This window comes from Sminthopsis crassicaudata, chromosome 1 (genome assembly GCF_048593235.1).
Source record: "Sminthopsis crassicaudata isolate SCR6 chromosome 1, ASM4859323v1, whole genome shotgun sequence".
NCBI lineage: Eukaryota > Metazoa > Chordata > Mammalia > Dasyuromorphia > Dasyuridae > Sminthopsis > Sminthopsis crassicaudata.
Genome location: NC_133617.1, coordinates 738,341,164 through 738,367,158, shown reverse-complemented (window position 1 = coordinate 738,367,158; position 25,995 = coordinate 738,341,164). Strand labels below are relative to the sequence as shown.

Here is a 25,995-nt window from a genome sequence, read left to right as displayed (position 1 = left end):
CAAAGATCCATCCAGTTTTTCACTTACAGTGGGGCTTGGAAAGTGCAGCTCAGGGTGAAAATGTGCCCTCCAATTTAGGAGGAAGTTGTCTTGAATGAAAAGGTGGGAATTGTTTATGTTCTGCCTATCTGAGTTATTCCACTCCCTTTACAGTCTGCTAAAGTTTATTTTGAGTATTAAAATTGGCATTTTCTGATTTGGGGAAAGACGTTCTCTGAAGGCCATTTAAATTTCCCCTCGGAGCGTCCTGGAGACCTGTCTGGTACGGCAATCCGCTGATAGACTGGTAGGGTAAATGAATGACTTCCTCTTCCTGCTCAACCAGGTTCTTAATCTCTCTTAACTGCCCATTAGAACTTCCCATCATAGGCTCTCCTCATGGGGCCAGCTGCTGAAGGAGGATCTTGGTGCTTTCCCTCTCTGTGACTCCTACAAGCGCTCTGGGAGGGTTTGCCCATCATCCAGAGGCCTTCCTCTAGGCCTGAATCCCACTATGGGAGCTATGGGGCTGGCTGTTGGCTCACACTTCCTCCATAACCATCTTGATTCATTGTCAGTAAGTCACCAAGTCTCAGGGAGAGCCTCCTCTCTCCAACCCCATTTTATAGATGGGCAAATTGAGGAGCAGAGGCTAAGTGTTTGCTCAGGGTCTCACTAGTAATAAATGTCTGAGGCAGAATTTGAATGGAATTTTCCCGATCCTGGCTCTGGCCCTATAGCCAGTGTTTTTAATGGATTTGATTATCTAACAACTAGAATGAGTAATAAAAACCTCAAATAAAGCCTTAAAATTGTACTCTGTTTATTAAAAACATCAATTCATAGGAAATAACTGCAGTAGAACAGAGCAGAACTTTGCCTCTAATGAGCTCTTTTCTGTGTTTGTGTGTTTGTGTCTTATAAAAGGTTTTGCTGCTTTCCCCTTTAATTTTAGTGGGTGTATGTAAGCTTTTCTAATTCTCCTGTAATACTTAGTTTTTCCTTCCATATTTCCTTGTATTATCGATATTTTTATGGCACAATAAGCTAGTGTTAAGAGCCCAAATCCAAGCTCTAACAACGCGCGTGAGTCGGTTACCTTTTTCAGTGGACCGTTTGGCCGCAGAGTCCCTTCTCCCTCTGAGTCTGGATGGATTACAACATTGTTTGCTTGCCTCTTCCCCAGGTGTTTGTTCTAGAAGCCCTTTCTGGTTTCTGTTATTCCAAATAAAGTAACAATGAAGTAAGAAAGTATTTTTTTTTAAATGCATTAAGGCTTTTTGTTTGTTTAATATTTAGCCTTTTTTTTTTTTTTTTTTTTTTTTTTTCCTGAGGCTGGGGGTAAGTGACTTGCCCAGGGCCACACAGCCAGGAAGTGTTAAGTGTCTGAGACCAGATTTGCACTCAGGTCCTCCTGACTTCAGGGCTGGTGCTCTATCCACTGCACCACCTGGCTGCCCATATTTTGCCTTCTTGATGAGTTCTAGTACTGAACTTTCTGAGTCAGACTATGATCAGTTTGGTTCCCCTTATCGTCTTGTCAGGTGCCTGGCACATAGTAGGTGCTTAATAAAGGCTTACTGGCTTCTCCCCAGAAAGACCACGGTGCTCACAACATGGTGCCGTGAGATTCCTGCCCCTCCTTTTGCCCCACCAGCACGGAATTGGATTGTTTTAGATTTTTGTCCATGGATATCTTGGTCTAGCCAAGTCTGAAGATATTTGTCTTCACCAAAGCTGGGAAGAACTGCCCATCCTTGCCACTCTTAGGGACTGTTGCTAGGTTGCATTGGCAGAGGGGAGTGCGGAGCCATGTTGGCCAAGGGACAGAAGTAGAACTGCTGGTTCTAGATCCAAGCCAGTCCTCCAAAGTGGTTTTAGTTTGCATTTCTCTTCTTGGAGAGTTTGAAAAGAATTCTCAAGCAATGACTGCAATTTGCATTTTCTAAAATGATTACTTTCCTGGTGTCTCACTGGGGAGAATGAACATGACTCTTGTATTTGCAAGAATTCATATTATAGCCTCTTAATGTCTGAGTTTCCTCTCAGGCCCTTGCCATATTCTCTTTTCATTTTGGAATTCATTGTTCCATTTAAGTTCCTTTAGTTTTATATGCTATCTCCCGAAATTTTTGTAATTTATTTGTTTGAGATTTTTTTTTCCCATCATTGAGCTACGCAGTTCCCTTGTCTTGCTATTTACACTGTTTTTTTTTCCTTTATTGATAAGAAAAGGGGCCATTGCTGTTGATTATTAGATCACTGACCCCGTTTAGTGATAGTCTAAGCTCATTTTTCACTAAAAGATCATCTATTCTTGGAGCATTTTACAACCACCTGTGACATGCGATTTCTCGTTCGATATGTTCGGTACTTACTAAGATAGGGGCTGACTGCATGTTATCCTTCCTGGCGCAGGTCTGCACCTCCTGTGAGACGGGTTCCCTGAAAGGATCAAGGAGACAAATATTCACAATACTAAAAGCTATAGTTGTGTAAAATGTGGTTGTTACTTTTAGCTCAATGGAAATATAAAGCGTGTTTGACCAGTCTGGGCCCCTGTGTTGAGCCACTCCAGGCTGGAGGGTCCCTAGGTGCTGCCCCCTTCACCAGCGCCTTCGCCAGAGTCGGGGCAGCATTTATTTATATATTTATATATTTAACGATCATTTTTGTATGTGTTCCCTCAGAGGGGCTGGAGGAGCTCGTCAAACAAAAGGGCTTCGCGAACGGCGTCTATGCCTTTGAGTACTATCCAGGAACTCCTGGGAAGTACGTGGTGGCCATCACGTGGGGCGGACACAACATTCCAAAGAGGTGAGTCTCCTGTCCACGTTTCTGCCCCTCCCCGGCAGGGCTGGGACACTGCTCGGAGTCCTCCTCCCCCCCAATCCTTTCCCGGATTCGAGGAAAGCAGAGAGAGCGGCTTTGTTGGAAATCTTTGGAGAGCATCGGCAGCAGACATTTGGCCCCGAGTCAAATAAAGTAAAAAGCTGCTGGTGGTTTCAATTTCCTGCTTTCAATCAGTGCGAGTGGCTTTGGGCCTGTGGGAGGGAGGGGAGCCAGGAGGACGGCCGGGTCTGCAGGGAGACTCGCTCATTTTTTCATGACTGATGACTCTGTTCTCCGGGTAAACCTGAAAGCACCACATAAATGTCAGCTGCGATTATTGCCGTGTGGTGGAATTAGTCCTCGGGATTGTGACTGCGTCCTTAGCGACCTGAGGAAACAAAGGAAGCTAGTGTGGGACTTTTTCTGGGGGGGTTTCCTAGAACCCCATCAGGGAAATTGCGTCACCCCCAGCAGGAACAGATCGTTTGAGAGGCGACTCCGAGGTTTGAACCCGGCTTTCCTGAATTGGAAGGTAGGGCAGTGGAGAGGAAGCTGCCATTAGGAAGCCCGAGGAGCCGTCTCGGCCCTGACACCTACTGGCTACGGGAGCGTAGGCTGATCTCTCAAGGCCCAGGGCAGCTCTTAAGCCAGGAAGGCTTCAGGTGAACCGCTGCTCTGGGGTGGAGGAGGGTGTTTCCTCTCCCGGGAGTTCCTCATGAATCAAATCATGAACCAGGCCTGGGTGAGGAAATTACTAATAATAGTAAGTCAATCAATAAACATTGATTAGGAGTGTGCTAGACCCATTGAGGTAAGACAGGTTCTGTCCTCAAGAGCTTTCAGTATAAAGGGAGAGATAAAAAGCAAGAAGCTACAGGGAGGAAGATGGTGGAGGCACTGAATTGGGAGAGCTTGGGAAGGCTTTCTGTGGAGGGTGGGGCTTTTAGTTGGACCTTCAAAAGTCACGGAAGGCGGTATCAGAGTGGAGGAGCAGGAGCATTCTGGATTTGGGGGTGCGGGAGCAGCCCCCAAAATGCCCAGAGGCACAGGCCTTATTTGAGGAATATCGAGGAATAGTCTAAGAAGTCTGAAGAGTGAGTTGGGAGCAAGTGACGAAGGGCTTGGACTGCCGAGCACGGCTTTGTATATTTGTGTTATGTGTGAGGCAATTGGGGCTAAGTGACTTGCCCAGGGCCACACAGCTGGAAGTGTTAAGTGTCTGAGCCAGATTTGAACCCTGGTCTGTGCTCTGTCCACTCTGCCACCTAGCTGCCTCACATTAGCAACTTTTACAGAAAGTTTCTTTGCTATAGATTTCATTTTTCAAATATATAACAAATAGAGAACTGAGACAAGTTTATATTCCATTTGGTATGGTCAAAAGACCAAAAGTTTTCATAGGAGAAATCAAAGCTATTTATGGTCATTTAAAAAAGTGCTCTAAATTACTATTGATTAGAGAAAAACAAATGAAAACAACTCTGAGACACCACCTTCCCCTACCAGCAATGACAAATGTTGGAGGAGAAGAGGAAAAGCAGGTGCACTAATGAACTATGGGGGAATTGTGAATTGGTCCCGCCATTCTGGACAATAATATGGAACTATATCCAAAGGACTATAAAAGTTTGCATGCCCTTTGACCCAGCAATACCACTTCTAGGTGTGTACCCCAAAGGGGTAAAAGGTAAAGGAAAAGGTTCCTTATGTACCAACATTTCTAGCAGGTTTTTAGTGATAGCAGAGATTTGCACATGGGGAGGGTGCTCATCATTTGGGGAATGGCTGGACAAGTTGCAGCCCATGATTGTGATGGAGTACTATTGTGCTGTGAGAAATGAGGTGGATGAACTGAGGCAAAGTGAAGGGAAAACAACCCGGGAAATCATTGTGCCTGGCAATAGCAACGTTGCAATGATGATTCATTTTGAAAAAATTGGCTCTTCTGATCCATACAATGATCCGAGACAATTCAAAGCACGTTCCAAGAGAGAGCTCATGGGCTTTGGGTGCAATTTGAAGTATACTTTTCTCACTTTCTTTGTTTCTTTCTTTCTTTTTTTTTTTTTTTTAATAATTTTATAATTATTACTTTTTTTTTTTTTTGACAGTACATATGCATAGGTAATTTTTTTTTTTTTTTTTACAACATTATCCCTTGTACTCCCTTCTGTTCCGAATTTTTCCCCTCCTTCCCTCCACGCCCTCCCCTAGATGGCACCCATTCCCTTACATATTAAATATCTTATAGTATATCCTAGGTACAAAATGGCTAACATGGAAATATATTCTGCATGATTTTGCATATGTAATAAATATTATATTGATTGCCTTCTTAGGTGGGGAAGGGGACGGGAAGAAGTCTGATATTTTGGACTTCACAATTTAAAAGAAAATGCCCTAAATAAATAATAAAATTTTAGGTTGATTATTAGGATGTCTCCTTCTTTCCTAATGCAAGCAATTTTTTTTCCTCTAGTCCCTTTGAAGTCCAAGTGGGCCCTGAGGCAGGTGTCCAGAAAGTAAGAGCGTGGGGGCCTGGTCTCCATGGAGGCATTGCCGGGAGGTCGGCGGACTTTGTGGTGGAGTCCATTGGCTCAGAAGTTGGATCACTGGGTAAGAGAGTAACCAGAATGGTCCATTCTATGTATACAATAGCCCATGGATGGATTCTGGCCCTAATTCGATATCTCCGCCTTTAAGCAGATTATCTAGTCATGTTTTGTAGGCCGGATTTAAAGGACCTGAAACCTTCTTTTGGTACTTAATAACTGTATGATTTTCATTAATTCACTTAAAATCTTCCCGGTAGCTCTTCACTCATATATAAAATGGGCTTTAAATAGACTAGGAGGCCCCTTGCAAATCTAGATCTAAGATCATCAAAGTCGTTTAGCTTCCTCTGGAGCCTTAGTTTCCTCATCTGGAAACTTGACTAAGGCTTCCCTTAGTTCTAAATTTGTGGCTCTGTGACCCAACTGTGTACTTTCTATGATTGACACGTAAATGAAACTTTAAATTTCTTCTCACGCTCCCAGTTGTTTGCTTCATAGCTCTCGTGACAAACCAAGGATAAATAACTCATGACCTTGAGTGGGAATCTCTGCAGTCCACTTAGAACTTTATGGAGTAAGACGATGTGGATGGCTTTTAGTGTCTCTAACAAGTCTCCCTTTTAATTCAGCTTAGTCTCGGAGCAATAGCCATGATTTGTGACAGCCACGAAGGAGATGTGACTCTGGGTCCCCTGCTTGTCCTGTCCCCCCATCTGATGTGTCCTTTGCCATCTTCCTAGGATTTGCCATTGAAGGCCCCTCCCAGGCAAAGATTGAATACGATGACCAGAACGACGGGTCCTGCGACGTGAAGTACTGGCCCAAGGAGCCCGGGGAGTACGCCGTGCATATCATGTGCGATGATGAGGATATCAAGGACAGTCCTTATATGGCCTACATACAGCCCGCCACAGGGGACTTCAACCCAGACTTGGTGAGAAGCGTCCTACCCTGGGAGCCTCCCTGTCCTCCCCTCTGACCTTTCACTTCTTTCCCAACTTCAGCGAGCATAAAGATTGCACAGAATGTTGAGGAAGTTCCACTATCATCCTCGCAGCAGCTAGTATTTAGCAAAAGTTTGTCCAATTTTTATCCCTGCATGGCTCCGTTGTGTATGTGGGTGTTGTCTCCCTTCAGAAGATAGAAGCTGCTGAGAATTGGGACTTCTTTGTTTCTGCTTTTGTATCGCCGATGCTCAGTACACAATAGGAGCTTAATGTTTGTTGATTGATGCATTCATGGAGGCAACATGATACTTGGGAGTCAGAGGGTCCTGGCTTCCCAAATTCCCTCCGATGCTTACTGCTCCTATATTTGTGAGCAAGTCCCTGGACCTCAGTTTCCCTATCGTAAAAGAAGGGACACTAGATAGTGCTGAAGCCCTCTTTCTTACATTTTAGGTGTTTAATAAATGCTACATGATTAAGGGCATAGTATCGGCAAATGGGATTTGTCTCTGGAATTAAAGAGAACCCGAGTTAAGATCTGGCTGCTAATGGTTGATTTATTCATCTGGAATGTGGAGCAGGGTTTGGGTTACATGACTTCCATTCCTGCATCTTTGGTCTATTATGGATCCATCAAAAATGCGTTTAAGCAGCATTCAGTCATTCACTAGGATCCAGGAGCTGTTTCAGCCTGAGATCCTTAACCTGTAACATTCATGTACAAAGGAGCGGCTGTATTCCTCATGGATGGAAGGCTGGGTTGAGCTACTGAAGCACAGTGGCTTTGTCACCCTAGGCAAGTCATTGTAATCTTTCCCTGTTCCCGGGCAGTTGTCGAAGGACAGGTTAGAAAAGACTTGTCTTTTTTGTGGAGGGAGTTTCCACACTGGGACCAAAAAGCAGAAACAGAAAGTTTTCCTCCTCTACTCCATCTGTTGATCTCCCAGTTTCCCTTTAAGTCCCAACCAAAATCCTACCTTCTATAGGAAGCATTCCCCATCTGCTTTAATTCCAGCACCTTCCCTCTGTTAATTATTTCCTGGTTATTCTGTATGTAGCTTTGTATATATTTGTTCATATGTCTCATCCACAAGACTGAAGCAGAGATTGTTTTCTGTCTCTTTTTAAGTACACATACTAGGCACTTAATAAGCCTTTATTCATTATCTTCCTAATTCCCTTTCTCTTTTCCTACCTTTTTTTTTTTTTTTTTTTCTCTTTTTGTTTTAATTTAATCCAATTTTTCTCTTAGCAAAAATCTATTTTCTATTTATACTACATTCTCCAACAGGGCAGGGGAAGAAGTCAGAGTAAGGAAAAAACAAAACAAAACCCTTGAAACAAATACAGAACCAAACAAGAATACCTGCATCGGTCATGTCCCCAAATATATCTCATTTTAGGTTGATTCTGTCATCTTTCTGGCAGAAGATGGGCAGCATGTTGCATCATGGATGCTCTGGACTCAGTCATTGCTTTGGTCAGAGTTCTTAAATCTTACAAATCAAGAAGTATCTATAAAGAGCCTACTATGTGCCAAGAACTATGCTGGCAGTGGAGCTACAGAGACTTTTAACAGTTCTCTCAGGGAGCTTTTGTGTATTCACAAAATAGATAAAAAGGTCTTTTTTTTTTGGCAGGGGGGGGGTGAGGGGGAGGGGGGGAAAGGGTAATTAGGAAAGGTGGTAGATAGTGTTATAGAGAGACAGCCCCCGGAGCTAGACTACCATTATGGTCTTTTTTAACCTCCTTCCTCCCATAATCTCTTTTTACCTGAGAAAGTTGTGTGCTAATCTGAGTCTATGTATAGAAATCAAACCTTTGCTGACAATAAGTCATAATTTTCCGACCTTCCACATTCACTTATGAGACCCCGCTGGGATCGTTTACTACAGCTTACGTAGCTGGGCTCTGGAACAGACGGGCAAGACTGTGAATGAGGAAGGCTAGCAGGGGAAAAAGCCGCTTTCCCGGACACGACGGCCTCGAGCCGGGCTTCTGCCTCCCATCTCAGCTGAGCAACCGATGGTTTACCTCTCTCTGCTTTCTCCTGGATGACCCCCACCCCCATCCCCCAACTGCCAACCTTGTACCATGTTCTCTGAGCTTTGGCTTCTGACTCTCCAAGTGTAAAGGTGACACTGAGACGGAAGGTCACTCTTGTCCCCGGGCCCATGATCAGCACCTCCTGAAATTTTGATTAGGTTTCAGGCCAGGGGTCCATTTTCCACCGTCTCTGTGTCCCCAGCGAAGGTCATTTGCCTTCCCTTTGGTGAAGAAATATGCTGGTACAGGGAAAAGCTCCAGTGTTAGAATCTTATGCTCTCACACTCAGTCCACTAACAAACAATTATCAAGTACCTATTGTATGTGGGACATACTATATTTCTTTTCAGTTGTAGAGCGGATTATTTTTTATTTTTTATTTTTTTGTTACTTAAAAGCTTCCTCATTATTGCCCAGCGTTTAATTTTCCTTATCCTCTTTTTCCCGGATGCCCCATAATCATCACCCCCTCTTCCTCCCAGGTTCAAGCCTACGGCCCAGGATTAGAGAAAACTGGTTGTATCGTCAACAACTTGGCAGAATTTACCGTCGATCCCAAGGATGCTGGGAAGGCACCCCTGAAGATCTATGCTCAGGTAAACCCCTGCAGGTGCTGTAACTGGGCGTGTCCCTGCTGCCTGGGGATAGGAGACACTTCATAAAAGCCAGGTGACCCAATAAAGGTGCTTTGGGTCTGATGACACTGGGCAGATTTTTTTTTCCCTGAATGACAGCACTATCATGACTGGAGATGAAATGTGGTAACACATTCTCCCAGCTGGCCCCCTTGGATCAGGGCCTGCAGCTCATACCTGACGTACACCAGATGGGTCTCTTTACTTCTTCAAGACTGGCTAGTCCCATGCATCCCCAGGAGTTTTCCAGCAAAACAAAAATAGAATGTGGGAGGAAAGTAGATAGTGGAAAGTGGGAGAGAAAATTGGAACCAAGTAGTTACAACTTGAAGAAACAGAGGAAGCTGTCAACCTTCTACCCACTTATAATTACCCCAAGATATAAGAGCAGGAATTGGGAACACGAGCCAGTGAGTAGTGTTATGTTTACATTTCTCTTTCAGAATCCGTGAAGCAATAGCACGAATAAGAGCTTTTTAAAATAGTCTGTTCAAGTAGTCTTTTTCTTAATGAGAGGATGGCTTATGCCTTCTCTTTTTTTTTTTTTTTTTTTTTTTTTTTTGGGGATCAGTAAGAATTTATTAAGTGCCTACTACGTGCAAGAACTGTGCTAGATGCTTAGAATACAAAGTTTAAAATGAAATATTAGCTAGATAGATAGACATATTATTGACACTTATCGATTTATTTGGACGTATCATTATATATATGGCTATAAAGGGATGTCACTGGAGCAGCCTTAAGTAACGTTACCTTACTTACATCCTCTCTAACATCCAGGAGATGTTACAGCTTGTACTTCTTTACTAAAGTCTTGATGGTTGTTTTCAGGATGGAGAAGGCAATCCCATTGAGATTCAGATGAAGGGCAAGATGGACGGGACCTACGCCTGTTTTTACACCCCGCTGAAGCCAATCAAACATACCATTTCCGTCGTCTGGGGAGGAGTGAATATCCCCAAAAGCCCCTACAGGGTGGGTAATCGAGCACAGGTGGGATCGGGCAGATTCGCGTGGGTCACAAAATAGACAATTAAGTAGAAATTCACCAAGGATTACAACAACTTAATAGTGAACTAAAGTGTGCGGAAGAGTGCGGAAGCCTGTTTTTCTTTGTTGGTTTCAGTGGGCTCACGATTTCTGAACTTTGCCTCTAGGTTGGCGTTGGTCAAGGGAGCCACCCTCAGAAGGTCAAGGTGTTCGGTCCTGGGGTGGAGAGAAGCGGGCTCAAGGCCAACGAGCCCACTCACTTCACCGTGGACTGCACCGAGGCAGGGGAAGGTAAGCAGGGGAGCAGAGACCTTAGCTGGCGATTGCCCTTGTCGCTCTGCGATGGGGACTCCTCCGGAGGAAAGCTAACCCGAAGCTGAGGCTGGAACCCGAGGAAATGCGCTCACGCGTTAATGCCGGCTCGGCTTCGCCCTCGCGCCTTGGTAGCTGAGGCTCCCGGGGCGTTCCGGGGAGCCTGAGGGATGTGACCGATGTCCGTTCCCTTATTTCAGGCGATGTCAGCGTCGGTATTAAATGTGATGCTGGAGTTCTGGGCGCGGACGAAGAAGACGTGGACTTCGACATCATCCACAATGCCAACGATACATTCACTGTGAAATACGCGCCTCCCGCCCCTGGCAGATACACCATCAAAGTTCTCTTTGCCTCCAAGGTGTGTCAGGGGAGCAGAAGAGCTCTGGGGAGGGCTGGGAAGGGCAGGGAGGTCACTCCGCACAAGGGGGTTGGCCCAGTCCCGGAGAACCCACCTCCTCCAGCACTGGCTCCCCTTTCCTCTTCCAAACGCCTTCGGGTTTGCTTTGTTTGACAGCACAGCCCTGCTTTCTCACAACTTGCCACACGTCTTGGTTTCCCTAGGGTTAGTTAAGTGAAGGTCAGAGTCTAAGCATCCTTCCCTGGCATTTGGCCTTTCAGAGAGAGGCACTTGTGTTTCTTAGTAACCAGCGGTAAGGGCTGCTGTTTTTGACTTATTTTTGGTGGGGGAAGTATTAATAAAAGGGATGAACATGATTCAGATTGAGACTTAGACACTTAATGCTTCCTACCTCTGTGACTGTGGGGGAGGAAAAGAAGGGGGATGTGGAGGGGAAGGAGGAAGAGAGAGGGGGGAGGGGAATATCTGTACCAAGAGCTCCCAATGGACAATGGAATGACATCCTCAAAGTAATCCTGAGTTACAAGTGGGTTGGGCTTGGGGAAAGAGGATCGAGGAGGTTCCATTGAGGGACAATCTGGAGCCAACCAGGAATGCTTCCTGCCTAACCCCAGCCAACTTCCTGAGAGCATGAGGTGCAGGGCACAGGCTCGTAATCCAGTGTGGGAGGTGCTTTCCTCACTGGGAATTCCCTTTATGAAATCATATGTAAACGGTGGGGAGAGAGACAGAAATGATAACCAGAAAGAGAGGAGGGGAAAGCGAGAGAGGGAGGGAAGGAGGCAGGGTGGAAGAGAGGGACAGAGAAAAAGATGAGGGGGGAAGGAGAGAGGAACAGAAAGCGAGATAGAGAAAGGAGGAGAGAGGTGGAAAAAAGATGAGAGGCAATACAACCATGCACACAGAGAAATGGGCAAGGGGCTGTGCTGAAAATTGGCAGTCCCGATGCCATGGTACCCTGGTCTCCCAATGTGAAGATTTGTTGTACCTGGTGATCAATAAACAGAACCAGTCCCATTGCCTGACCTGAAGAGAGGGAAGTTTGGCTGCTTTAGGTATGGATCTGGGGGGATTCTGGGTTGAAATCCTGTTTGTGTTTTAGGAAATCCCTGCCAGTCCTTTCCGCGTCAAAGTTGATCCCTCCCACGATGCCAGCAAAGTCAGAGCCGAGGGCCCCGGGCTCAGCAAAGCAGGTAAGGTGACCCTCCCACAAGCAGCTTCTGCAGAACTTAGGGAGATGAAAATTGGCGCCTGCTTATTTAAAAGGCGTGGGCGAAGGCTTATCTCTACAAAAAGTCGATCTTGTATCAAGGATGTTGATTTAGAAATCGGAAACACTTAGATCGTGGCACCTTTCCAGAGGGAGAAGTCGGTTCGGGACGCTGGAGCCCGGACCCCGGAGCCCCAGAGCAGCGTCTCTCGGGCAGACCTGCTAGACCAGTTCCCCGGGAGAGCGGATCGCCCAGGTTCTAACTTCAAAGTGTTTCTTTCCAGGTGTGGAAAATGGCAAGCCGACTCACTTTACCGTTTTCACCAAGGGGGCGGGGAAAGCCCCGCTCGATGTGCAGTTCAGCGGTCCCCAGGCCGGGGATGCCGTCCGCGATCTGGACATCATCGACAACTATGACTATTCCCACACTGTGAAGTACACCCCGGTCCAACAGGTGGGTGCCCGTGGCGACGGCAATAGGCCGGCCCCTGCCAAAAGGCCATTTTTGTTTTCAAATGTGAACGGATCCAGTGCATCTCTGGGTGATGTTGGCAAGGACCTGACCTTAACCGGCTCGTGTTTTCTTGCTTTTTTCCAACCTTGTTGGGGAAATTTTGACAACTGCCTTCACAGGGAAGGGGGTTGGCTTTTGATTAAAATCACTCAGACCCAGGGGAAAGCGAGCTGGTGAGACTTATCTTGTTCTGGGCTTTTAAAAAAATTTTTCCTTTTTTTGGGCAGAGAAGATGCCCAGTCCCTGCCTGGGGAGCACGTGTATGGTCTGAGTGAGTGCACTGCTTCTTGGTGTGGGATGCTGCTGCTTTTTAATTGGGGTCGAGGGGAGCCCAGCTCTCCAGCCCAGCTCTCACGTCCTTGATGCGGTGACAGTTGCCATGCTGGTGCTTTGTATACATTGAAGCAGACTGGGCACCAGCCCTTATGAAGGAGGAGCCAACCAATCTGACATTCAGAGTCTGGAGTTTCCCCGAAACAGCCTAATTGGGGTGGGTGGCATCCAATGGGACCCTAACCCTTTCAAGTACAAAAAATGGTTTACAGGATTCTGTCACTGGGCATTGAAGCCAGTATAATGGGGCCCCTGGGGCAAGATCTGAGATGGCTGAGAATTAGGGAGATTACCTGCCTATTGGGAAGAAACTTAAGGTCAGGGGTTTGGATTTTAAGCACTTCTAATGATCTCATCAAGCTGGAAGCAGAGGAGGCTGTAGAGCCCATCAGTTTCCAGGCTTTCCTGAGGAGCACGTGACTTGGGGAAATGTCTTGCAGATAGGATTGTAAGGTCAGCAACTCTGAGCTGGAAGAGCCCTTTAGACATCCCCTCCACCTCCTTCATTGTTCAGAAGAGGAAGAAAGAGGGGACCAGGGAGGCTGACAATTGGTTCTCATCTGGATGTGTTTGTGGTGTCAGAGGTGGAGTTGGAACATGGCCCTTTGTAGAGTTCTTCTCACTGAACGCCCTGCCTTCCATCTGGGAAAGCTTGTAGGAGCCAAAAGGGAACCCCCTGCTCTTGGTGCTTTAGAACGGTCACTCGCTCCATGGTTTTAGGGCTTGAACTGAGGGGTACAATGGAGTGGAGGAAGAATCACCTCGGTTACCTGGTCTGATGTCCATGTTTTTATGAGAAAAGGAATCTAAAGCTCAGCTGGATAATGCACTTGCCAAACGTCAGTGGAAGTACCTTTGTGGAATGATTTGGGTGATGAGCTCTGAACGTTTCCATGCTGCAAAAGAGAGGACGGGCTTCTCTGCTGGGCTGGTCTGGGTGTCGGGTCATCCTGGCAGGGCTGGGCGGGTCATGCTAATGCACGTGAGGAAGTGATCCAGGTCCTTCTAAATCCTCCTCTGTTTGGACAAAGCCAGATTTGTGGGGTGTTTTTTTGGTGTGTATGTGACCTTTTGATCCTGGCTGTGACCTCTAAAGGCAAGATTCTTAGCCATGGTTTGTGAACTTTTTATATATATGTGATTTAGATTTCAATATAATTGGCTTCCTTTTAGTCTTAGGAACTTTATTTTGTGCATTTATAAATGATACCCAAGAAGGGGAACCATCAGCTTTCCCCAGCGTGGCTGCTTGAGGGGTCCGTGGCGTGTGAAGAGTGAGGAAGCCCTTCTCTGGAGGCTGCTCCCAGCAGGCTCTGCTTCTCACACCCCCATCGTGGGCTTCCTGAGTCGCTGTGTGATTTCTGCAAGGGCGTCCCACCCACTGGCACACCTTTCCAGAAATGTGGCTGCCCCGGCAGCTATGCGGCTGTGGGTGTGTCTTGGCGGCTGGTGAATGCTCTCCTCCAGAAGGCAGAGAATGTGCCCGCTGTGCTGCCAGCAGGCTCGCCTCGGGCCCTTCTCTGGAGGAAGCTGGCCCGCCTTGGTCTGTTTGCTGACCCCCACTAGGGAGCTGGTCAGCCATTGGCTCTGACAGCTGGTCTCCATTAGCTTCCTGTCCAAGGTCCTCTGACCATCCCCTGAGAGGAATTTCATTTGTTCCCATCCATTGTTTCTTGTCAGGTCTTCTTAGCTTGCAGCGTGAGGCAGTGAGACTGGGTTAGATCTGCTGGAATCCCATCTTATTAGCAAAAACTTCTGAGTGAAAAAAACCCTAGTGAAGGCCTGTTTGGGAGGGCCTCAGGGGCTCAGGGCCCTGTACTGACCAGGTTGGGCTTGGTCCTTGTGGAGTTCCTCACTTAAGGCTAGAGTTCCCTGGAGTCCTGAGAATACGACTCCTCCTGGGCCTGTTAGGTATGCAAGGGAATTCTGGGCTCCCTTGTCTGCTCCTTCCCTCAGGAAGCCCCTGGGTCTGACCTCAGGCCATAAACTGGTGTCTTATGTGTAGTATTTGCAAGAGCTTGGGAGATTTGGGGGGAGAAGAAAATGCTTATAACCCCCAATAATTCATGCTCATATCTGTCAAATGGGCAATATATATATTAATTTAAACATTAGGGAAAAGCCAACTCATTTCTTGGCTGTGCTCAGCACAATTAACTTAAAACTCCATTTTCAGGCAAAAAAGTCCCAAGTTTTATTTCCCAGTCTCAAATAATTCTTAAAAAATTTTTAAGCTTATTTGTTGTTAGCATGGAAAGACGTAGGAAATCCCTGAGAAGCAGAAAAGTCAAGCCGGACTTGTGGCAAAGATAATGAGGCAATAAGGAATCTTCGAGGACACCTGGTCCAGCCTGCTCCTGAGGAGGAATGGAGGGCCGCATTAATGCATGTGCTCATATATGCACAGATTTCTGATACAGACATGGAGTACATGAACACACGCACCCGTGCCTGCAACCTACACTTACATGCACTATACATAATGCTCATACAGCCTTCTGCACGTTTGCACACATGTCTACGTACATGCACACATGCTCCCATGGAATTGTCCGGTGCTCCAGGTTAGCCATCTTGGCTCCCACAGAAGCAGAGTTAGTTCTTCCTGACTGTTCTTCTCTTGACTTCCCTCCGGGTATGTCTGGAAAAGCTCTCCGTGCCTTACTGTACACACTCCCCAGCCCTTTCTGGAAAATCGGCCCCTTCACAGGTCTGTGGCCCAGCGTTCGGGCTCGTCCTTGAGCATATTCACCAGTTCTTTCAGAAGCAGATTGGGAAGAAGCACCTCTGGGCTGCCTTCATCTTTGTTGTTGTACATTCATTTCCGTTGTTCCATCTCTTCGTGACCCCATTTGTTATTTTTCAGGAGAGATGGCTTGCCATTCCCTTCTCCAGGTTATTTTACAGGTAAAGAAACTAAGGCACACAGGATGAAGTCTAGGGTCACATAAGTGTCTGAGGCTGGTTTTGAACTTAGGAATATGGGTCTTCCTGAATTCAGCCTCTGCGTACTGTGGGCATCCCCAGATGTCCCCAGGCTTCACTTAAGGCCTCGTTTGTTATGGCTCCTTGCTAATCTAGAAACCCAGCTTTCTGTTCGACATTTTTGTTCTATCATTAGTGCAAAAATCCTTTTCTTTGATAGAGGAAAGCCCATGGGCAATTCTTCCCAATTTGCTGACAGTTGTCCAGCCAAGGAGATGTGTTCCCCAGCTGCAGCTCATTCTGGAGTTACCGCATCCCTGGAACTATTCTTAATCAGACCATTACAACCTTCTGTGTACTTCCTTTGTCATTTGTAAAGTTCTTTTCTTGCTCCATGAGTTCCCTGTGGATCCACCGCAGGCTTTTAAGACAGCTACCAGTTGTTTTTCCTGTGTCCTCAGAATTTCCTTAAGAGCCCGCCATTCCTCTTCTGCTGTTTTCCCCTATAAAATTTGAATCCACATCTTCTTTCCTTTGAACTCTTTGAAATCTGTTCTCCCTAAGTCTAGCTTGCATGTTAAATTCTGCCTGGTGTGCTTCTCCTTTGTCATGCAATCTATGAACAAAAGGTTTCCATCATTGTCATCCTAGCAATAAACTTTCTTTCTTGGGATTCTGGGGCAGAATGGAGCTTCTCTTTTTTTTTCCTTCTTTTTGGAGGATGGATCTGCAATTAAGGGAAATCAGTAAGTTAACTTCTTATTTTTTTTTAAATAGCTTTTTATTTTCGAAATACATGCAAAAAAGTTTCCAGCATTCACCCTTGTAAAACCTTGTATTCCATGTTTCCTTCCCCCCCCCCCCCCCCCGCTTCCTCCATTGATTCTCCTAGACAGCAATGGATCCGTTATATGTTAAACATTTGTAATTCTATACTTATTATTATGCTGCACAAAAATCAGATGAAAAAGGAAAAAACAAAGAAAACAAAAAAAGAAGACAAAAAATAAGCAAGCAAAGAACAACCAAAAGAGTATATTGTGATCTACCTTCAGTCTTCACAATTCTCTGCAGCCCAAGTCTCTTAGAATTGGCCTGAATCCTCTCATTGTTGAAGAGGACCCCCTCCATCAGAGTTGATCATCACATAATCTTCTTGTTGCCGTGTACAATGATCTCTTGGTTCTTCTCACTTCACTCCACATCAGTGCATGAGAGTCTTTTCTGGCCTTTGTAAAATTATCCTGCTGATTGTTTCTTATAGAACAATAATATTCTTATAGACTAATATTTTTTTTTTTCTGAGGCTGGGGTTAAGTGACTTGCCCAGGGTCACACAGCTAGGAAGTGTTAAGTGTCTGAGACCAGATTTGAACTCGGAACCTCCTGAATTCAGGGCTGGTGCTCTCTCCGCTGCACCCCCTAGTGGCCCCCTAGACTAATATTCTTACAGAACAATAATACCATCTACCATAACTCATTTAGCCCTTCTCCAATGATGGAGATCCACTCAGTTTCCAGTTTCTTGCTGCTACAAAAAGAGCTGCCACAAACACATTAGCACATGTAACTCCTCAGCATCTAATAGAGATCAGTTGAGCAGGTGTCTGGGTAATGGAAGGGCCCTGTCATGCTCCTCTTGTCTCCCTCATGCGTTATCTGTTTCATTCTCCCTCTGTCCCGGTGGTGTCCAGCATATTCTGATAACAAAGTGACTTCTCTTTCTGCCGCCTCTGATCTTTCACCCAGATATTTCTCACCATGCTCTGGTTTCCCCAATACGTCCTTAACAAACGATGCTCCCTTCTTGGCAATTTAAAAAAAAAAAAAAAAGCAGATGAGCCAGCTGAGGGGGCCAGGGGTTAGAACGAAAGCCCTGAAATCAGGACCTGAGTTCAAATCTGGCCTCAGGCACTCAGTCAGTCCAGTGGTGCGGCCCTGGTCAAATCATTTATCTCTATTTGCCTCCAAAAGTAAAATAATAGTGAGCAATACTAGTGTCCCCATCCCTGCTCTGCCGTTCACCAGCTCTGTTCTCACAAGCAAACGGCTCCCTCTCCCTGAGCCCCAGTTTATTTCTAGGATGAGGGTGTCGTACTTTTTAATTTTGTGGTTTGCACAGACTTTTAAAAAGTCTGACTTAGAAGTGTGATTTATCCAGACTCTGAGATGACAGAGATGTTTCTTCTTTCCCGCTTCCCTCCCCTCCTCTACGGCACATTTTGTTCAGGTTATTCCCCACACTTGCCATGGGGAGCCAGCCTTGCTGTACCCCCTCTGCTGGGGGCACAGGAGCACTTGGCGGGATGGAGAAGCCAGCCACCAGTGTGCTCTGCTGGCAGGGGAGGACAAAGGGCCCTGTGGAGCCTTCACCCGGGGCTGCCGGCCTGACTTCCCCACACCTTGTTTCCTTTCCATGTGGCTCCTCGGCGTTGACCCGCACTCATTTCCCTCCCTGGTCACTGCCAACATGAACCCACCTTCTCCCCTCCCCTCCTTTGGAAGGGGGCAGCCTAGGTCTCGTGCCCATGGCATTTTCTGGCTTGCATGCCCCCGGGTATTAGCCCTGCCACCTGCTCAGGGAAGCTGTGTCCAGGCTGGGTCTGAGCAGGGTTTGGTCGCTTCTTGGTTTAGGGAATAACGGGAAGCAGCGCACTTCAATGACGGGTCTGGGGGCCACGGTCCAAAAGGGTTTCTGAAAGTGCCTGTTTTTGTTTGTTCCAGGGCAGCACCCAGGTCCTGGTGACCTACGGCGGAGACCCGATACCCAGAAGCCCCTTTGTGGTCGAGGTCGCTGCTCCTTTGGATCTGAGCAAGATAAAGCTCAACGGGCTGGAGAACAGTAAGTTGGCTCGTGTGGGCAAGGGGGCCCCTTACGCGAGCAGTCAGGAAGCAGCACCCCAATTTATGTGAGGATCACAACATGCCGCGGTTGCTTTTGGTGCCTTCTGCTTTCATGTATGCGACGTCCTCATGACAAATCTGTTGGTCTTTATTCCCATGTGAAGCTGGGGCTGAGCTGGGATTTGAACGCAGGCCTCTTGGACTCCCAGCTAGAGCTTTATACACACATTCATGTCCCACCATGCGGACCAGGAGGCTCTTTGGGCCTTAGAAGGCCTCTGGCGTCCGGCCTAGTCCCAGGACTCTGGCTGTGGGACGTCATCAGCCATAACTTCTCAGCACACGCCTCAAGACTCAGTTCCCTTATTAGGCACTTGCTGTGGGCTAGATTTCAAAACATGAGCTGGGCTCTGCCTCAAGGAGTCTGCTTTTTACTGAAGGGAAAATAAAATCTCCATAATTAAGGAAAGAATTGGGGTCCCCCTGTGGGAAGCAGGATGCACTTTGGGTTAAGAGAGGGCTCCTGAGATACATCCTGGGGGAAATCAGAGATTCTTCGAGGTAAAAGCTGCATTCATGGTGTCCTGGGGAGATGCAAGATGTGGACAGGCAGACGTTCCTCGTGTGGATACAGGACACAAGAATCAGATGTTCTGTGACCTCTTTTGGGGCGCGTGGCGTGGTGGGGAGTTTCCTGTATGGTTACTTATGGGTCTAGATCCCTTCCAGAAAAGTACAGGCCGGGGTCCCCACTGAGCAGGGTTAAGGGGACGGATGCCCCTGGAGTTTCTTTCGAGATTTCTCCTTTACCTAGTTCTAACTACAGAGACAGCCTGGTGCAGTGTCCAGGGAATCTGTCCTTGAACCAGTAAGTCCTGGTTCTGACCCACGACCTGCGTAAGACCGCTGACCTTCACTGTCAGGTGCCTCCCTCTCTATTGCAGAATAGGAGCTGTGCCAGGAATGCTTCTGAATGGGGGGGGGGTCTCCATCCCAGATCTCCCTTCCAGCTCCAGCCACAACCACCGCAAGGGCTTCCTTTTTGTCCCTCAGACTGTCCCAAGCACTCACACATCTCTCTGGTCATGTCTCTGTAGCCTTCCCTTCATCATCCTGCTTCTCCCCTTCTAGGAGTGGAGGTTGGAAAAGACCAGGAGTTCATGGTGGACACCAAAGGTGCTGGAGGCCAGGGCAAGTTGGACGTGACCATTTTAAGCCCTGCGCGTCAGGTGGTCCCGTGCCTCGTGGCCTCCGTGCCAGGCAAGGACTGCAGCACTGCCAAGTACATCCCCAAGGAGGAAGGCTTGTACGCTGTGGACGTGAGCTACGATGGGAACCCCATTCCCGGCAGCCCCTTCACTGTGGAAGCCTCGCTCCCTCCGGATCCCACAAAGGTAACACTGTTCCTTTCCCCTTTCCTGGGCTGGAAACTCGGGTTTTCTGGAGTTTGGGTCCTCTCGGCTCCTGTTCCTTTACCTCTGAGTGTCTGCAACTCGGACTTGTGTTCAGAGGATTTCATACCATTGCTCTTCTCTGTCGTTGGTGGCTACTTGGGAAGGTGGACTTTGGAGACCCCGAAAAGCCAAATGGCTTCTTGGGTCATAGGGGGACCGACTGGTCCCCCCAAAGATATGGAGGCTGTGCTCCCTTCCCCTCCCTACATAAAAAAGGACAAGAGAAAGTTGTGGGGGGACGCGGGGGAGACATCAATCATGGCAATCACTGCAGATGGAGCCTGCCGCCCTCACCTCTCATGGCATCCCCTGGGCATCCCTGCCCAGACAGGCCCAGCCACCATCCCACCTATTTGCCCCTTCGAAAGCCGTGACTGCCCATGGCCTCCTGTGCCCTTCCTCCATCAGCCTAGGCTAAGAGTCATCTTCATGAGTTTAAGTCCAGTCTCTAGCACTAGCTCTGGGATCCTTTTTCATCTATAAAATGAGCTGGGGAAAGAAATGGCAGGACACCGGTATCCTGCAACCCCGAATGGGATCCTGTAGTGTGCCCTCCTGGCAGTTAAAATTACTAGTCTGTCCTAGACCCACCAGAGTACCTTTGACCACTGTCCTTTGCAGTGTGAACTCTACCCGGCTCGCCTCCTCTGAGGCCTTCAAAGGTCTCTGGCCACGATCTCTGGAATCTATAGCTTAATAACCGGTAGCGCACTCAAGGACAACCACGTGTAATCTTAAAAGCCTTTATTATACCTACTCACATAATGCCCTGACTGATGCCCTGACTTGTTGGTTCCCGAGTGAACACCTGGTCAGAAGACTCACGTGTTCACTACCAAAACCCTTACCTCTTTTGGCTACCCATCTTGGCTTGGCCACCCAGGCTAGGAAGGGTGAAGAATGCCAGGTTAAAGAGACTGCCTGCTGCCTGCAGTGGGCTTACATAGGGCCTGTGAGGTCACACACACAGCCAATCAGCGAGAGAGTCACCCATTACGAAGCTATCTCAATATGGCCAGGATCCCACCCAAGGGCAGTCCTAATATCCACAGAGATTACTTCCTGGGGCACTCAATCTCCTGATTTGCTGTGGCACCCATTTAAAGGGCCCTTACAGGATCCCAAGGCATTGAACTTGACTCAAACAACTGAATAACAGCAATAAATAAAGGTTGGCCCCCTGCTTCAGCTCTGTGAGATAGAGGCCATTATCAGCCAGTTTTAGACATAGGAGACATGAGATCCAGAAAGATTACACAGAAAGTAAATAGTCCCCGGCAGGATTCATGCTTTGTGCCCTTGAACCCCTGCTGCTTGACCAGCTGCTGCTGCAGCCTCCAGCAGCCATGGAATGGGCACCTGCCCAGTGTAACCCTGGCTGTGAAACCCGCAACCACAAGGGCTAACACTGTACCTCTCCGGCTTCTGGCACCCGTTAGGGTTTCCATCCATCTCCGTGGCTCTCCCAGGTCTAGCTTATTTATAGGACAGAGTTCCCATGGTCCTACAGGAAACTGCACTTTGCAGCCCTGTTCTGAAGACTGCATTTAGGGCCGCATTGGTGTTGACCCTACTGCCAAGGTCACCATTACTCTCCCGCTGTTGACCCCTGAAGGAAAAAAATCACCCAGAAATAGAATGTAAAAACTTCATGTTCAGCAGAAAGTTTTTTGAGAAATGGATGTTGCAACCTCAGAGTTTCAGTTGTTGGAAGAAAATAGCAAAGGAACCAGTTAGATACTGAAGGATTTACATATAGTGCCGACCTCTGATCTTGTTGTTGCTTGGAGCTCCCAGTGAGGAAATTCCCTCTGCCAATACTCATGTCCCAGGTCCTGCTGCTTCTAGTCTTACAGAATTGCCGGGGGTGGGACATGGAGAGAGGGAGAAAGGCATCAACATATTAAGCACTTTTTTTCTGGGGCTCCAAGATGCTAACAGAGGGTCACATGGTCAGTACGCATCCGAGGAAGGATTTAAATCCCATGATTGTCTCTGGATTTTGCCTTCTCTCTACCATGCTTTAATGTCCTTAACAAGATGCAGAATAAATTATGAAAATTGTGACATTGAAAATTCAGTTAATATTTTATACAATGAGAATTGGTTAAAGAAATTAGAGAAAATTCAAAGAAATATTTCAAATACATAGAAATAGCTAAACCAGGGGTTCTCAAACTATGGCCCAGGGCCAGATGTAGGGGCTGAGGATGTTTATGAGGCCCACTGGGTTATGGCAAATGGGCTTGAGGGTTGGAGACAGAGGGTGAGCTTTTGTTTTTACTATAGTCCGGCCCTCCCACAGTCTGAGGGACGGGGAACCGACCCCTATTTTAAAAGTTTGAGGACCACTGGTCTAAGCAATGAATGTGGCTAGTAGCCATAAGGGAAGATGATCAAAGCTTGAGTAAATAACAGAAATAAGATAGAAAAAGAAAGCTCTGGATGTAAACTGACTTAAAAGTTTATACCTATTAGTACCAGAGTGTGAGATTTAGAATATAGAGACGTATAAGCCACAGATTAATCAGAATCTTGAGCCAATAAAGGAAGAGAAGAAAAAAAATCAGACACTCTATTCAAGGACCTAATTATATATCAATTAAAAACCCAACATTTCCAAGCAGACAAGATCAGTCAATGCTGGAAGAGAGAAGTCCACAGAAAAATCCCACTTCTTGATCTTCAAGGCACAAAGGGGTTAAACTACAGCATTACAATGACAAAAATCCTCCAGGTGTCAAGAAAGAAAAGTACCTTACTGTTTCCTGTCATCCACTTTTCTTAGTCATAGCAAAGAAAAGACAACAAAGTAATCTGAAAAACATAGAATCCACAACACACAAAGAATTAAGAATTTCATGATCTGTCAAAAGAAATTTGTAATTAGATTCTGAGAAGCAATGAAAGAAAATTCTTCCTTTTTTTTTTTTTTTTTTTTTTTTTTCCCTTTTTTGTCTGAGGCAATTGGGGATAAGTGACTTGCCCAGGGTCATGCTAAGTGTCTAAGGTTAGATTTGAACTCAGGTCCTCCTGACATGAGGGCTGCTTCTCTATCCACTACACCACCTAGCTGCCCCCCCGATTTAATTCTTTAATTGCAAATGAAAAAGAAAAGGAAGATTCGTTGATTCTAATTTTAAATAAGAAAGCTAATAGGAATAAATGGAAGATGGCAACTTAAGAAGCAGTACCGTTCTATGCACTAAAATAACCTTTGAAAAATATGGATTATTTCAAAGCAAATTTATGTGACATTTCATAGAAAGCTTATCCTTCTTTTTACCCAGTAGGAAGTTAGTCTGATGATTTTGCAATGATCTAGCCTTGAAATAACGTGTTTTATCAAATGGGCTGCACCCCCTGCTCTCCGTCTCCCCCAGAAGCCCACATTTCAGTGTAATGGGCCCTGAGGCCTGTAAGTTATGTAAAGAGGAATGGAGATATCCAGGGACGTTGTGGAAAAAGTTCTAGCCGCCCAGTGTGGATGGCCAAGCCTTCCCGCTGGGTTTGTAGCCATTTAGATGTTGATGGCGCGAGGAGGTTTCTTTCCTACTCTTCATTCCAGCTTATGGACGCTGATTTACGGTGTTTTTCTTTGCCCTCGCCTATAAAACCCGATCTTTTCCGTGTGCTTGAGCCCATAAATCAGACGCATCCGGGAGGCTGGCTGACGGAGCTGGGGCTTCAGGGGTGTGGATGGCGACACTGACCCAGACTAATCTCCTTTCCCTTTGTAGGTGAAAGCCCACGGCCCGGGCCTGGAAGCTGGGTTTGTGGGAAAGCCTGCCGAGTTCACAATAGACACCAAAGGAGCCGGCACCGGGGGCCTGGGACTGACGGTCGAAGGTCCATGTGAAGCCAAAATCGAATGCTCAGACAATGGTGACGGAACCTGTTCGGTCTCTTACCTTCCCACCAAACCTGGCGAGTACTTTGTCAACATCCTCTTTGAAGAGGTCCACATTCCCGGGTCTCCGTTCAAAGCCGACATTGAGATGCCCTTCGATCCCTCCAAAGTGGTGGCCAGCGGCCCCGGGCTGGAGCATGGGAAAGTGGGGGAGCCCGGCGTCCTGAACGTGGACTGTTCGGAGGCCGGCCGTGGGGTCCTGGGCATGGAAGCCGTGTCCGATGCTGGGGTCAAGGCCGATGTCCACATCCAGAATAACAAGGACGGCACTTATGCCGTGACCTACGTGCCCCTGGCTGCGGGCATGTACACACTGAGTCTGAACTACGGGGGAGAGCAAGTGCCAACATTCCCTGCCAGGGTCAAGGTGGAGCCCGCCGTAGATACGAGCAAGATCAAAGTCTACGGACCTGGCATCGAAGGAAAAGGTAAGGAGCTGCCCTGTCGGACCCTCCTTCTGGAGGAGCCTGCGCCCAAGGGGCTGTCACCGAAACTTGGACCCGACTCATTGGGATCTAAGGGGTGACATTAAAAGAAATCTGGTTTCCCAGTCAAAACATCGACTGGCTTTCAGCAACAATTACTAGGATTTGTTCCAGGTCAGGGATTAAAAATTGGTTAGGCAGTGATGGTGAGCTTGGGAATCCTTAATTCGATAGGAATGGGAGCTGGGGCTCATCCAAGGCATCCCAAGTGTGGAAACTCCTCCCCTGCAGCTCCAGGAGTTGCCAGAGCAAAGCTTCTTAAACTGGGGCTTGTGGCCCCATATGGGATCTTAATGTGGAGGTCACGCAATTTGTTACCAGGAAAGGTTTATTTTGTATATCTGTCCCATATGCCCACAAGCCCGGAATCACGTACATTTCCTGGGCAAAAAGGGTTGAGAGTGTAAAAAAGACAGAAGCCCTGATCTGGGACCCTGAGAAGGTGCGTGAGCGCGCGGCTCCGGGCTCTGCTCAGGCTCTGAGACCCTGGGTCACACCTGAGCATAGAAGCTGCCCCGGCTCTTCGGTGGCCGTCAGTCGTCCTGCTTCTGGGCCCGAGAGCCGCTCCGACCGCTTCCCGCTTGTTCTGCAGATGTGTTCCGGGAAGCCACGACCAGTTTCACGGTGGACTCCCGCCCGCTGACCAAGGTTGGAGGGGAGCACGTCAAAGCCAGCATCACCAACCCCTCCGGGGCCTTCACTGACTACCTCCTCAAAGACAATGCGGACGGCACCTACGAGGTGGAGTTCACGCCCTTTGAGAAAGGTGAGCTGGCTTTCCCTGGTCCTGACTCCAAGTGCTGCCTTCTGAGCAGGTTGGATCGGTCTGGGGCCTTTTCTCTTTTATTTTTTTAACCGGTGATTTTAACAGTTTTGACACTGCCCAGGCTTTCAGTATTTAATGATATTTTCCAGAAAGCACATGAAAAGGGACTCTCGGAAGCCTGGAGGGACACTGCATTTTACTGCGTCTAAGACATTTAGCCTAAGTTTCTGTTCAGTTTCCTTTTCAGCAAAATAATATAATAGATTGTGATAATAATATATTTTGGTCTTGAACTGTGACCTCCGGGTGTTGAAAGTCCCTCCTCTGAGAGAGGACAGCAGCTCAGGACCTGGTCTTAGAGATCCTGGCACCTGAGGGATTAATTGGCTCGCTCATAGACACACAGTCCTCCTACAGGCAGGAAGCAAGATGGTCATCCCTCTGTCCATTATACCACACTGCCTTTTTTTCCCCTTCCGAGGCAAGTGGGGTTAGTTTACTGGCCCATGGTCATACAGCTAGTAAGTGTTGGAGGCTGGATTTGCACTCGGGTCCTCCTGACTTCAGGGCTGGTGCTCTTGCCACTGGGCCACCTAGCTGCCCACTGACACTGCCTTTTAATAATAAATTTATAATTTATATAATTACATATATTTAGTAGCATATGTTTTTATAATTTAATAATTCATGACATAAACAGTAATATTAATGAGGGCAATCACAGCAGTGTGGCTAACGATCTGACCAATCTGACCTTGGAGCGAAGTAGAGCTGGATCAAGTGTAGCCTTTGGTGGATATCATCCACTTGATGATCCTTGGGGGCGGGGGGCTGGGGCAATAAGCCTCTCAGTGCTATAGGTCACTGGTATCAACTTCAGACATCAAATATTGTCTT

At 47.2% G+C, this 25,995-nt stretch overlaps 1 protein-coding gene across 1 annotated transcript in view; it reads left to right on the top strand.

Annotated features, from left to right (window-relative positions):
* The window catches only part of FLNB (filamin B), a 131,244-nt gene that overhangs the window by 68,699 nt on the left and 36,550 nt on the right, over positions 1–25,995 (top strand). The window contains 13 exon segments of the mRNA XM_074284281.1: positions 2,670–2,796; positions 5,291–5,427; positions 6,107–6,300; positions 8,842–8,955; positions 9,826–9,969; positions 10,152–10,275; positions 10,497–10,657; positions 11,760–11,850; positions 12,152–12,321; positions 18,364–18,481; positions 19,615–19,877; positions 23,678–24,275; positions 24,925–25,098. Of these exon segments, the coding sequence (XP_074140382.1) occupies positions 2,670–2,796; positions 5,291–5,427; positions 6,107–6,300; positions 8,842–8,955; positions 9,826–9,969; positions 10,152–10,275; positions 10,497–10,657; positions 11,760–11,850; positions 12,152–12,321; positions 18,364–18,481; positions 19,615–19,877; positions 23,678–24,275; positions 24,925–25,098 (2,415 nt within the window).